The 13,244-nt window shown below is 53.9% G+C and overlaps 3 protein-coding genes across 3 annotated transcripts; all 3 read left to right on the forward strand.

The window, feature by feature from the left end:
- Nucleotides 1-451: 451 nt before the first annotated feature.
- Nucleotides 452-4,206, forward strand: CKM354_000670600 (uncharacterized protein; the record flags this gene model as incomplete). The annotated part of the gene is made up of 2 exons (XM_044802032.1): nt 452-454; nt 508-4,206. 2 exons carry the CDS (start codon nt 452-454, stop codon nt 4,204-4,206), a joined length of 3,702 nt encoding a protein of 1,233 aa, XP_044657967.1.
- Nucleotides 4,207-7,030: 2,824 nt separating this feature from the next.
- On the forward strand, nt 7,031-8,835 carry CKM354_000670700 (uncharacterized protein; the record flags this gene model as incomplete). The annotated part of the gene is made up of 3 exons (XM_044802033.1): nt 7,031-7,581; nt 7,666-7,833; nt 7,884-8,835. The coding sequence occupies 3 exons, from the start codon at nt 7,031-7,033 to the stop codon at nt 8,833-8,835; spliced, it is 1,671 nt and encodes a 556-aa protein (XP_044657968.1).
- Nucleotides 8,836-11,037: 2,202 nt separating this feature from the next.
- On the forward strand, nt 11,038-13,090 carry CKM354_000670800 (glucan 1,4-alpha-glucosidase; the record flags this gene model as incomplete). The annotated part of the gene is made up of 5 exons (XM_044802034.1): nt 11,038-11,170; nt 11,227-11,669; nt 11,724-12,165; nt 12,223-12,238; nt 12,286-13,090. 5 exons carry the CDS (start codon nt 11,038-11,040, stop codon nt 13,088-13,090), a joined length of 1,839 nt encoding a protein of 612 aa, XP_044657969.1.
- Nucleotides 13,091-13,244: the final 154 nt, after the last annotated feature.

Here is a 13,244-nt window from a genome sequence, read left to right on the forward strand (position 1 = left end):
CGGTGGTCGGGTGATGCCTGTCCATCGGCGGTGATCGTGATCGTAATGACCAGCAGGCGGATGATGAGGGCGGAGGGTGGAGGTGATCATGTTCGCAGAGGAGATGAGGCGAGCAGAAAGTGACTGCCTGATTGCTGCTTGCGCGTCGTCGAGGCAAAAAGTGGCGTGGCAGTGCGACTTGCTGAGACGCCCGGCGGAGCATCGGCGACACGACTGCGGCCTGGGCAGCAACTCTGACCGTCCGTCGTCATCGCGCGCTGGCCAACGACCGCCCGTCAGATTCCGCCGCAGTACATCTTTTCTCACACGCTCGTCCACACCTTTTGCGCCAATTGTCCTGTCCATTGAGGTGCGAGGGACTCGCAACAAACACACGGCGGAACGCGCAGAGCTGGCGGAGCGGAAATAGCAGGCCCACTAGCGGGCGGACTCCACCACCCATACCGCGAACATGGTGAGAAGATACCGCGAGCGAAGGGAGATGACCACTGCTGACCGACAGTAAAGGGCGTCACAAAACGCGCCGGCCGCAAGAAGGATGCGCCTGTCGCAGCGCCTGCAGCAGGAGGAGCACCACAGATCCGCAAGGCAGCATACGAGACGGGCAAGAAGAAGGAGGTCGGCGTGTCAGATCTCACGCTGATCAGCAAAATCTCCAACGAGGCCATCAACGACAACCTCAAGAAGCGATTCGAGAATGCCGAAATCTACACATATATCGGCCACGTGCTGGTCTCGGTCAATCCCTTCCGTGACTTGGGCATTTACACCGACCAGGTGCTGCATAGCTACCAGGGCAAGAACCGTCTGGAAATGCCCCCACACGTCTTTGCGATTGCAGAGAGCGCATACTACAATATGAAAGGATACCACGAGAACCAGTGTGTCATTATTTCTGGCGAATCAGGAGCAGGGAAGACTGAGGCTGCGAAGCGTATAATGCAGTACATTGCAAATGTGTCAGGAGGCAGCAATTCGTCGATTCAGGAGATCAAGGACATGGTGCTGGCCACCAATCCTCTTCTCGAGTCTTTTGGAAACGCGAAGACGCTTCGAAACAACAATTCCTCGCGATTCGGCAAGTATCTGGAGATCCAGTTTAATCAGCAGGGCGAACCGGTTGGTGCGAACATCAACAACTATCTCCTCGAAAAGACTCGCGTGGTCGGCCAAATTCGAGACGAGCGCAACTTTCACATCTTTTACCAATTCACGAAAGCGGCGAGCCAGGAGCATCGAACGAATTTTGGAGTACAGCAGCCGACAACATATACCTATACCAGCAAGAGCAAGTGTTACGATGTGCCGGGCATCGATGATGTGGCAGATATGCAGGACACTCTGAACGCAATGAAGGTCATTGGAATGAGCAAGGCAGAAATCGACAATGTGTTCAGGATGCTCGCCGCCATTCTGTGGATTGGCAACATTTCCTTCCGAGAGAACAAGGAAGGCAATGCCGAGATCGCTGATGCCAGCGTAATCGACTTTGTGGCGTATCTGCTCGAAGTGGACGCCCAGCATGTGAACAAAGCTATGGAGGTCCGGATCATTGAAACGAGCAGAGGCATGCGACGAGGATCTGTCTACGAATCTCCCATGAACATTCCACAGGCCACTGCAGTGCGAGATGCTCTGAGCAAAGCGATCTACAACAACATGTTTGATTGGATCGTGCAACGCGTGAACCAATCGTTGAAAGCACGAGGCGCAGTCGCGCAGAGCATAGGTATCTTGGACATTTACGGGTTCGAAATTTTCGAGAAGAACTCTTTCGAACAGCTCTGCATCAACTACGTCAACGAGAAGCTGCAGCAGATCTTTATCCAGTTGACGCTGAAGGCTGAGCAGGAAGAGTACGAACGAGAGCAGATTCAGTGGACGCCCATCAAGTACTTCGACAACAAGGTCGTGTGCGAGCTGATCGAGGAGAAGAGACCTCCGGGAGTCTTTGCTGCGCTGAATGATGCCTGCGCCACCGCACACGCCGACCCAGGCGCGGCTGATCAGACCTTCGTCCAGCGACTCAATGCGCTGTCAGGCAACCCCAACTTCGCGCCAAGACAAGGGCAGTTTGTCATCAAACACTATGCAGGTGACGTGAACTACGCGGTCGAGGGCATGACAGACAAGAACAAGGATCAGCTGTTGAAGGATCTCCTCAATCTCGTCGGCCAAAGTTCGAACAACTTCATTCACACATTGTTCCCGCACGAAGTCGACCAGGATAACAGAAGGCGGCCGCCTACGGCAGGCGACAAGATCAAAGCCTCAGCAAATGACCTCGTTGCAACTCTGATGAAGTGCACGCCGAGCTACATTCGAACGATCAAGCCAAACGAGAACAAGAGCCCGACCGAGTACAACAATCAGAACGTCATGCACCAGATCAAATATCTCGGACTGCAGGAGAACGTCCGCATCCGAAGAGCTGGATTTGCCTATCGACAAACGTTCGACAAGTTCGTAGAGCGCTTCTACCTGCTCTCACCGAAATGCAGTTATGCTGGTGAGTACACCTGGACAGGCGATGCGAAGTCTGGTGTCAGACAAATTCTCAAGGACACTTCGATACCGGCGGAGGAATGGCAGATGGGTGTGACAAAAGCGTTCATCAAAACGCCGGAAACCCTTTTTGCACTTGAGACTATGCGCGACAAGTATTGGCACAACATGGCAATTCGTATTCAAAGGGCTTGGAGAAATTACCTACGATATCGCATTGAGTGCGCGACCAGGATTCAGCGCTTCTGGCGCAAGAAGTCTGGCGGCGAGCCATTTCAAAAACTGCGGGATGAGGGACACCAAGTACTTGGAGGCAGAAAAGAACGAAGGAGATTTTCTCTCATCGGCTACAGGCGCTTTCTGGGTGACTACCTTGGAATCGACAACAAAGGTGGCAGTGGAGAAGTGCTGCGTAGCAGTGCGGGCATAGGTGGTGGTGAGCAGACATTCTTCTCCTGCAGAGCACAGCTTCTGGTGTCCAAACTTGGCCGATCGAGTAAACCGGAGCCCCGTTTTCTTGTACTCACCTCCAAAGCTGTTTACATCGTCAAGCAAGCACTTGTCAACAAGCAGGTGCAGATCGTGGCAGAGCGCACCATTCCCGTCGGCGCAATCAAGTTCGTGAGCACGAGCTCACTGAAGGATGACTGGTTCTCACTGGGCGTTGGAAGTCCTCAAGAGCCCGACCCACTTCTCAACTGTATTTTCAAGACCGAGTTCTTTACGCAGTTGAGACAGGTGACGCGTGGAGCAGCTCAGCTTCAGATCGGTGAAACGATCAGCTACAACAAGAAACCTGGAAAACCAGCCACTATCAAGTGTGTTCGGGATCCGCAAGTGCCTCGCGACGATGTATACAAGAGTGGTGAAATTCACACCGGGCCCGGCGAACCTCCAAATTCTGTATCGAAGAAAACACCGAAAGGCAAGCCCGTGCCTGCAAAGGCCATCACGAAGGGAGGACTGCTTAAAAAGAGTACTGGAGGCAAGTTGTCGCAACAAGCCGCGCAAAGGACTCAACGACCTGTTCCCGCCACTCAGCCACTACCTGGCGCTTCCGCTCGACCTGCAGAACGCATTGTACCCCAGCCAGCGCCAGTTGCTCAATCACAGCAACGTCCTGCAGCCGTCCAGCAAACAGTACCCGTGGTACCATCAAGACCGCGGCCGGCTGCTGTTCCAAAGCCAGCTGTGCAGTCACAACCAGAACCCGCAACAGTCGCTCAGCCTGTGGCCAGAACATCTAACGGAGATTCGCGCAATGATACGAACGGCAACTCATCTTCAAACACATACAAAGCAATGTACAACCATGTTGCAGGAACCAAGGACGAAGTGAGCTTGACTGAGGGTGAACTCGTCACGGTAACTTCGCAGGTCGAAAGTGGCTGGTCGTGGGCGAAGAAGAGCGACAACACGGCGGGCTGGGCTCCTACCCTTTATCTCAAACTGGAAGAAGTGAAGAAGGCGCCACCTCCTCCTCCTATGAGACCCGCCGGCAGACCGGCTGGTAAACCTGGTCCTCCAGCGCCGCCCACGAAGAGGAACACACCTGCAGCTACAGATACACCTAGGGATAGCGGGTACAGCACAGCCAATGGAAGCGGAGGCGGAGGAAGTCTGGCTGGCGGGTTGGCGGCTGCGTTGAAAGCGAGACAGCAGGCAATGAATCGACCGGATGGGCGAGATGATGACTGGTAGTTTATAGATTTTTCACAGCTGATAATCAAAATCGCGACCGAGAAAGTGCGATCGATTCCCGAGTCCAAGTGCCATCTCGTACCTGTTGGGGAACCTACAATAAACCCACTTGAAGCGCTGAAATCGCACGGTGGTGCCTTGCTGTCTAGTCTATGTTTCACAGTGTCCAATAGCCCAGACCGGCTCAAGCTGCACAGCTATAAACCTGTCCGCGACCTTCCCGCCATACCAGTCTCAGTCACACGCTAACTAGGCCATCTCCAGCCTTCAAGCAGAGTTACTGCAATTGCGATTTTCATTGTCAAAAGTTTGCGGTAATAGTCGGCTCTATATTTGGAGTCCATTCGAATGGCAGATTCCCCACTTTTCTAGCAGGGCGTCACGCTGCTGCTTGGGATATTTTCTCGGACAGCACCCATACCATGTATGACTTGGCTCTTGGATCCATCCTGAAGTTCAATCTGTGTACCGCAAGTGAGGTTGACTGACTTATGAGACATTCATGATTCTTGTAACTCTGCGTCGGATGGTAGTCATGACTAAGCCTCTGTTTTTCTGGTTTTTCATTGGTTCGTGCGTGGCGAAGAGGAGTTCGTAGTCTGTGTTGGGAATTCACGCACAAGAGAGGGCTATCTCGACTTGACTCGGATTGTGTTCTGCTGCGTCCACAGCTCGTGGTGAGTCGCGTTTGCTCAGTTGCCACTCGGAGTGTCCTGTCTGTTCGAAGATACTCTCGCATGGTCAGATTTGATCACTCCACAATATTTACTTACTGTCTTGTTCGTGTAAGCACGATGAGAGCACACCTTCGAGCTTCGCGCTTTCTTGTTGATGCAACGCTGTCGAGCTACTGCAACCCACAACTTGCCTTTCCCGGCTCCCGGTTGCCCTGCTTCCATATTTGGATTCTGAAGACGCCAAAACTTTGAACGCCCTTTGGGAAGTAGCACCAGGATGTAGTGGCGGTATTCGGATTCCAGAGGCATGGTTGCTCATGCCCGACTGGTGGATTGTGCTTTCGGCTCAACAATCAAACCCTGTGGGAATGAAGCCCGTCGGAGAAGTCTGCGCCGCCGTAGGCCTTTGCTCGATTCGACGAGGTTGGGTGCTCGCTGTGGCACACATCTTCTCTACTGCTTCACTGCTCATACTTGACCTGTCTTGTTCTGAGAGTGGGGACGTACACTTCCGCATCTGCGAACTGAGAGCAGCCCTATTCCGGCAGAACCGTGACAGATTGAGTTGCCCCCTCGTGCATTCTCCACGATGGTCATGAGTTGGATCACTCATCCACATGCAGGACCTGTTGCTGATTATGGGAGCACGTCAATTGGAGCAGTGGCCGATTCCGACTTGATCCATTCACTGACCAGCGGGCCGGACGATGTTTGACGACGAATAAACTAAAGCTCTTCAGCAAAGTCCGGAGAAGCTGCATCCTCGTCTGCAGATGCCAGATGGGGTGCCGCACATGTCCCGAACGATGCTCTTTCCGGGAGGTGCTGTATCTTCAGTGGTTACTATTTTGACAAAGTTTTTGAGGCATGGCGGCCACGCAGTCTGCAGAGCACATTGAGCTGTCGCAAAAGTGTATACCATTGCGAAGGAGATGACTCGTGATGGTTTCTTCCAATCTCGTGGAGCTTCTGCCTGTGGGAGCTTGTCTTGAATTGGCAATGCCTGTTCTCGGGACATTTGCAGTTGCATGCATAGGCCCGGCAGCGGAAGGGTGCATGCGGTGCTGCGGAACATGGCCATGGAGGCGAAGGGCATTTGTCGTCGGTGGAGGAGTCTGGCACAAGCTGGTCTCAGATCGGTGAAAGCGGGTTGCAGCAGGCGCGGTTTGGCGTGGTGAGAGTGGAGCGCAGTGCGCTAAGCCCCAAGGCGGAGGAGACGCCGAACAAGACGCGAAGCACGTCACGCCTCCGGCGTTGCTAGGGGCCGTTTCGGACTGTTCATCTATCGTAAGCGCCCGCCAAGCGGCCTACTTCACCTGACCAAGACGGCTTGCCACTCGTAGCAATGCTGCGACTGCGCGGCCAAGCTGCTGTGCGGGCGCGATTGATTGCGCGCCTCCACCGCGACGACCTCGTCGGCGGTTGCACCGCGCACGTGCGGTCCATATTTCTCGCCCATAAGGGTATCCTGGGTGCGAGCCTGCTCCCCGTCTCCAACATGCACGCTGCACAGACTGCTATTCTCTGCGCGTCGACCGGGCTAGGGCCAATCGCACACATGTGCCCGTGGGCATCTCGCCGCGGCCAAGCACTTCAAGCACTGCGCACACAGCATAATCACCATGTGCCCCAAGGACATTCGTCGCCGCGACCTCGTGTGCTTATGCATCCAAGCCCTCAACGCTATAGAGCGGCAGCAACGATAGCGTGACAGCGGAGAGAACGGCGCTCGCTGCCCATCTACGGCCACGGCTCGTGCGAACTATCACGTCCATTGTCTGACAATGAGCCCGACTCGGTGTCAAACTTCCCAATCCATGTCCTCCTTACTAAACATCGTGCGCTGATTGCTCACAATCTTGTGCAGCCATCACTCCCTGCCCGGTCCTTGGATCTTGGCTCAAACTAACGGTGCTGCCAACACTAGTAGGGATGAACTTCACATCTGGACGAACGCGCCACCGCGCTGGCGGCACTGATGTGACTTACTTCTCTGTTGTACCGAATCGCCTTCCCATCCGGCGCCGGCAAAGTCAATCCTCGCACACGGTGGTCTCTATAAGTTCCGGCATTGACCTGATCGATCCACCCTCGTTGTTGGTGCCTCTGTCAACACTCAACTGCTCTAATACTGCTTTCTAGACAAGATGAAGGTCTCGACTCTTGCCTTGCTGGCGACTCCTTTGCTGGCAGACGCCTCTCAAAGTTCTCTGCGCAGAGTCACTCAACCTCCTTCGAGCGGTCCTCAATATACCACAGACCTGTTTGAAGGTACAAGACTCAAGGAAGAACAATCAGTCCTCAACAACTCCGACCTCACCTACACCGACCGCAATGGCAAGAAGAACTGGTCGCCACTAAGTGCTCTGCGTGCCGGCGAGAAGGGCCCTCTACTTCTTCAAGATGCCGCACTAATCGATACTCTGGCAACGTTCAACCGCGAGCGTGTGCCGGAGCGTGTCGTCCACGCTCGAGGTGCTGGAGCCCACGGTTTCTTCGAGGCCACTACCGACTATGCTTCAAATTTCTCAGCGGCCAGCGTCTTCCAGAAGGGCACAAGAACATCGGTGACGATGCGCTTCTCTACCGTTGGTGGCGCACGAGGATCGGCAGATCAAGCGCGAGATCCCAGAGGCTTCGCAATCAAGTTCAGAACCAAGGAGGGGATCTTGGACTGGGTGTTCAACAACACTCCTGTGTAAGTTTCACATGATCGATTCACTGCTCATCTGTGATACCGAGTAGGCATACAGGTCGATTAGCGGTGCTGATGATGGAACAGTTTCTTTATTCGTGATCCTGCGAAATTCCCACGCTTCATCCACACACAAAAGACAGACCCAGCTAAGAATGCGCGCGATTGGAACACTTTCTGGAGCTGGCCAGCGCAATTCCCGGAATCTCTGCTGCAGTTTCTCAGACTCTTTTCCGACCTCGGAACTCCATACGGGTAGGCAACAGACTCATTCTTCATTGGTAACAAGCACTAACATCGTCCAGATTCCGCCACATGGATGGATGGAGTGGTCATACCTACAAGCTTGTCAAGGATGATGGCTCCTGGGTTTACACTCGCGTGTACCTGAGCACCGATCAAGGTGTCCGTAACATGACTGCCAGCGAGGCAGCTCAAATCTCTGGCGAGAATGACGCCTGGGCTACTGCCGACCTCTATGACCACATTGAAGCTGGCGAATACCCATCGTGGACCGTTGGCATCGCCACCATGACGCCCGAGCAGGCCGAAGAGTACCGATACGATGTCCTCGACTTGACCAAGGACTGGCTTGGAGTTGAATACCAAGAGATCGGCCGTATCTTCCTGACTCAGAACCCAGACAACTACCACGCCGAGATTGAGCAGTCTCACTTCACACCAGCCAACATTGTTCCAGGTTGGGAGCCATCCAACGACCCAGTCCTCCAGTCTCGTCTCTTTGCATACGGCGATGCTGGACGATACCGCATCGGTGTTAACGCCGAAGACATCCCCGTGAACTGCCCCCTCACCTCCGTCGCCAACTTCGACCGCGACGGCCACCTGAGCTCAACAGGAAACCAGGGCTCACGCTTGAACTTCCCAGCCGAGTACCTCGATCCGATCAACGTCATCGACCGCCCAGGTACTGCCATTGAGTCTCCTATCGAGGGCGATTCGACTGTACAATGGCTCAGCACCATCGACGAGGACATTGATTACGAACAACCACGACTCTTCTACCAAGGCTTCTCGCAGACAGACAAGGACCACTTATACAGCAACATCGCAGGTACTTTGGTGAACGTCAACCACCAGGAAGTCTTGGACGCACTGTTCGTGCAATTTGGCAAGATTGATCAGGCACTTTTGAGCGGAGTGCAGACTGCTTACGAGCAGGCCAAGCAGAAGAAGGCTGCTGGCGGCAAGTACATGCTCATGAGTATGGAACGAACTAATGCCAATCTGAAATGATACTTCACAATCTTACCATATGCCTCACAATTAGAGCACATGTCAACTTGCACATCACGACCTCTATTCTTTCTTCACACATGCATAAGTCCAAACCGGCAGCTACCTACCGAGCCCTTCCGATCTTGCATAAAGTAGTGCTATCATACACTAACTGATTCTGAAACTCGCCTCAATACTGCTCAGAGGTTAGGTTGATCACTATTCAAACATGCCGATGATGATGACAGTAAGCACCAGCTGCACCACTGACAGTGAGCACATCTGCTGACCGCAATTCTCCGACTGCCCAGAACTCAACAACCTACACGATTTCTCTCTACACAAAACACCGACCTACGACTCATCGTCAGTGGCGCCATCACTCCCAAATCTTGATGATGCAATCTCACAGACCCAAGGGAAAGACCAAGACAAGCCACCAGCGCCACCATTATCCAATCGTGCAACATCTATTCTCCACGACTATAAGCCCTAAAATTCTCCACAACAACTGCTACATACTGCTAGCCAAACACGTGCAATCTCTGCTGGACCTTTTCATTCACCCTGTCGCAGATCGGGTTGGACACTACTTAGTTCTGGAACATGTTTGGGCAGGGGATGATGCACTAACGTGCAGGGTTGGAGAATAGTGCGTATGTAGCGTAGCGCGTAGGGTTATTGAAGCTACTGAACGAACAGGCGGCTGCGCCCTTTGCGGTGAAGGATGAAGGGAACGGAGTTGTTTTTCAGTGAGTACCAGCCGGCCCCGAGTTGCAGTAACTCCGAGATGTTATGAGATCGAACGCTGTCGGCAGTCGTTCTCGTTGAGCAATTGACGTGCTTCGTGGCGTGCTTTCCCAATTATCCACGACAGATGATGTACTGGGATGAGATGTTTGTGTCTTACCAGTATGCGAACTTGTTCATATCGTTTTTCGAATCAAGGTTTTGGTCCTAGATGCGATACATTCTGCGTCCTGCGTCGTTTCGATTGCACCTGGCCGTCTCCAAGAGACTGAGTAATACGATGCCGCTTTAGCAACACAATACATGCCCAACAATCGTAAGAGTCCTGGCAGAGAGAGCGGACTCAACCTCGCGCCCTCGGCCAAGAGAGAGCGTTTCACTGGTGGACTTCTGACTCTTTCGACATTCTTCTCCTGCAAAGCTCCAATCCAGCTTCTCTGACGCGTGTCTCGTCCGAGACTGGCGAGGAACAGGACCAACGTGCGTAAGGACAGTCAACCCAGACAGGTACGCTTGGTGCGAGCTATACGGACTAGCTTCTCTGCAGGCAAGCGGACCACCATGCTGCGTAAAGCCAGGACTGTCTGGATCGAGCTTGCGACGAATTTTCGAAGCAGGAGAGCGTGAGGTGACACTCGCTCACTGTCGCAATGCCTTAATTCTGCGGCTCAATACACGCTTCAATCGAGCACATGCATCGGCCGCCCTGGTGGTTCTGTACGATGCTTCCCGATTCGTCGGCGCCTCTCAAGTGGAAACCTCGTGTTTGTACGACTTGAGGCTACTGCACACGCTCAGCAGTCCTCGGCAAGAAAGTTCGCAGCTTGAGCATGTGTACGTGGACGATCTCCTGCCTTGCTGGTTTCCTGGACAGTCGTCAGGCACGGAATGCTAGCTCGGAATGCTAGTCCGACGAAGGCGGTAGAGTCATGGTCATCGGCGTTGATGGCTTGCAGGGACAAGATGGCAGCATAGCATAGCTTGACCATCGCCGAGTGGTGGAACAAATGGTAGGAAAGCGAACGATGGACGACGACGTTCATGTGGCAGCAGGATGAGGAAGGAGGAGCGGGATGCGCGGCCCGAAGTGGACGTTTTGCCGAAAGCCAAACCAGACTTGGCGGCCGTCGCTCATGACCCAATTTCCCCTCTGCAACCACTCGTTGTCGTCCGCTCGACGTTGCATGGCCGGCGATGTGCAGTGTACGACACCTTCCTAGCTGAGACAAGCAAACGCACGTCTGCTGAGCGCCAGTTGTGCATGTCACTCATCGAGCATGAACAGCAGTAGCGCCGAGCGATCAGCACGAAGAGTGGCATAGTTTCAGGAACACCCGCGCTGTCAAGTGACCATGAGAGCAGGAGCGTCTGGTCTGGTTCAGGGAAGCGTCGGTCTGCTGATGGGCGAGTATATGTACCGCCGACCTGGCTCTCACTTCACCTCACATTCCATCACTGGTCTCCACCATCATGAAGACCTTCTACAGCATTCTCCCACTCATCGGCAGTGTCCTGAGCTTTCCAGCTGCAGACACCCTCGAAGCCCGAGCAACAGGCTCGCTCGAGTCGTGGCTGGCGGCTGAGAGCCCGGTTGCATTGCAAGGTCAATACACTGACCAGAAGGCTGGGCATGCCGTGTAGTACTGACATCCCCGGTAGGCATCTTGAACAACATCGGATCTCAAGGCAACAAGGTGCAGGGAGCGTATCCGGGCATAGTAGTGGCCTCGCCTTCGAGAAATGATCCTCCCTACTTCTACACCTGGACCCGCGACGCTGGCTTGACCATCAAGTGCTTGGTCGACCAGTTCCTGGCTGGCCAGACCAACCTCGAAGGCACGATCCAAGATTACATCAACTCGCAGGTCTCGCTCCAGACTGTCAACAACCCATCCGGCGGTCTCTGTTCCGGCGGCCTGGGAGAGCCCAAGTTTGAGGTTGATGGCACTCAATTCACTGGAGATTGGGGACGCCCACAACGTGATGGTCCTGCTCTGCGTGCCACCGCCATGATTGCCTACGCACGCCACTTAATTTCGAAAGGCCAGACATCGCAGGTCCGCGATATCATCTGGCCCGTTGTCTCGAACGACCTCACATATGTATGGTGATCTAATATATGCGGAACGGAGCTGAAGGCTGACAACCCCACGAAGGTAGCGAGCAACTGGAATGCCACGGGCTTTGACTTGTGGGAGGAAGTCAACAGCTCGTCTTTCTTCACGACCGCCTCTCAATACCGTGCACTGGTCGAGGGCGCCGCGCTCGCTTCCCAGATTGGCCAGTCGTGTGCGCACTGCAGCTCACAAGCACCGCAGATCTTATGTTTCTTGCAAAGCTACTGGACTGGTTCTTATGTCCGCTCAAACACCGGTGGCGGTCGGACTGGCAAGGACGTGAACTCGATCTTGACCAGCATACACCTATTCGACTCTGCCATAGGCTGCAATGCGAACACATTCCAGCCATGTTCCGACAAGGCTCTGGCTAACCACAAGCAAGTCACGGATTCCTTCCGATCCGTCTACTCCATCAATAGCGGTATTCCTCAGGGCAAGGGCGTCGCCGTGGGCAGATACTCGGAGGATGTGTATCAAGGTATGCATTCTATCAGCTCGCTTCGTGTTGCGTACATCGCTGACCCTTTATGCTTAGGTGGCAATCCTTGGTAGTAAGTAAAAATGCCGACCTGTACCTGAAAATGCTAACATGGTATAGCCTTGCCACATTCGCTGCTGCCGAACAGCTATATTACGCGGTCTACCAATGGCGTCAACAGGGATCTCTCACAATCACGGCGCTCTCTCTGCCATTCTTCAGAGACGTGTATCCCTCAGCCGCAACTGGCACGTATGCGTCGTCGACCACGACCTTCACTTCAGTCATCAATGCCGTCATGGCATACGCAGACAGCTACTTTGCGAATGCTCAGCAATATACGCCACAAAATGGCGCACTGGCCGAACAATACTCGCGATCAAATGGCTCGCCATTGTCCGCAGTCGACCTGACCTGGTCGTACGCTGCTTTCTTGACGGCCCTAAACGCACGAAAAGCTGTATTGCCGTCAAGCTGGGGAGCCGGCTCTGCGCAAGTGCCAAACTCATGCTCCGGCGGCTCTGCAAATGGTCCTTGTGTGGCAGCCACAAACACATTCTCCCGACCTGGAAGCACACCCACCTCAACAACAGGTGCCTGCTCCGCCACTCCGACCCGGACGAACGTTCTTTTCAAGGAGACCGTTACGACAAACTTTGGCGAGTCCGTCTTTATCACCGGAGGCATTGCTGAGCTGGGCAACTGGGACACGAACAAAGCAGTTGCACTGAGCGCGCAGAACTACACCAGCACCAATAACTTGTGGTTTGCCACTGTTGGCTTGCCAGCTCGCGGCGGTTTCAACTACAAGTACATTCGCAAGCAGCAGGACGGCAGCGTGCGATGGGAGAGTGATCCGAACAGGTACTATGTGGTTCCTGCGAACTGCGCAGGTTCTGCAACGCAGAGTGACACATGGAGATGAAGTCGCTGAACGAGCCATCGCGTGGGCCGTCGATGTTGCAACACAGTACGCATCGGACGTCTCACGGACGAATTACACGAGCAGCGGCTTCCAGATACACAAAAAGCAACTCTTGTATACATGCATACGCATCTAACGAGCATAGCATAGCATA

The sequence above is a fragment of the Cercospora kikuchii genome (genome assembly GCF_019650295.1).
Source record: "Cercospora kikuchii DNA, contig_00004, whole genome shotgun sequence".
Classification (NCBI taxonomy): Eukaryota; Fungi; Ascomycota; class Dothideomycetes; order Mycosphaerellales; family Mycosphaerellaceae; genus Cercospora; species Cercospora kikuchii.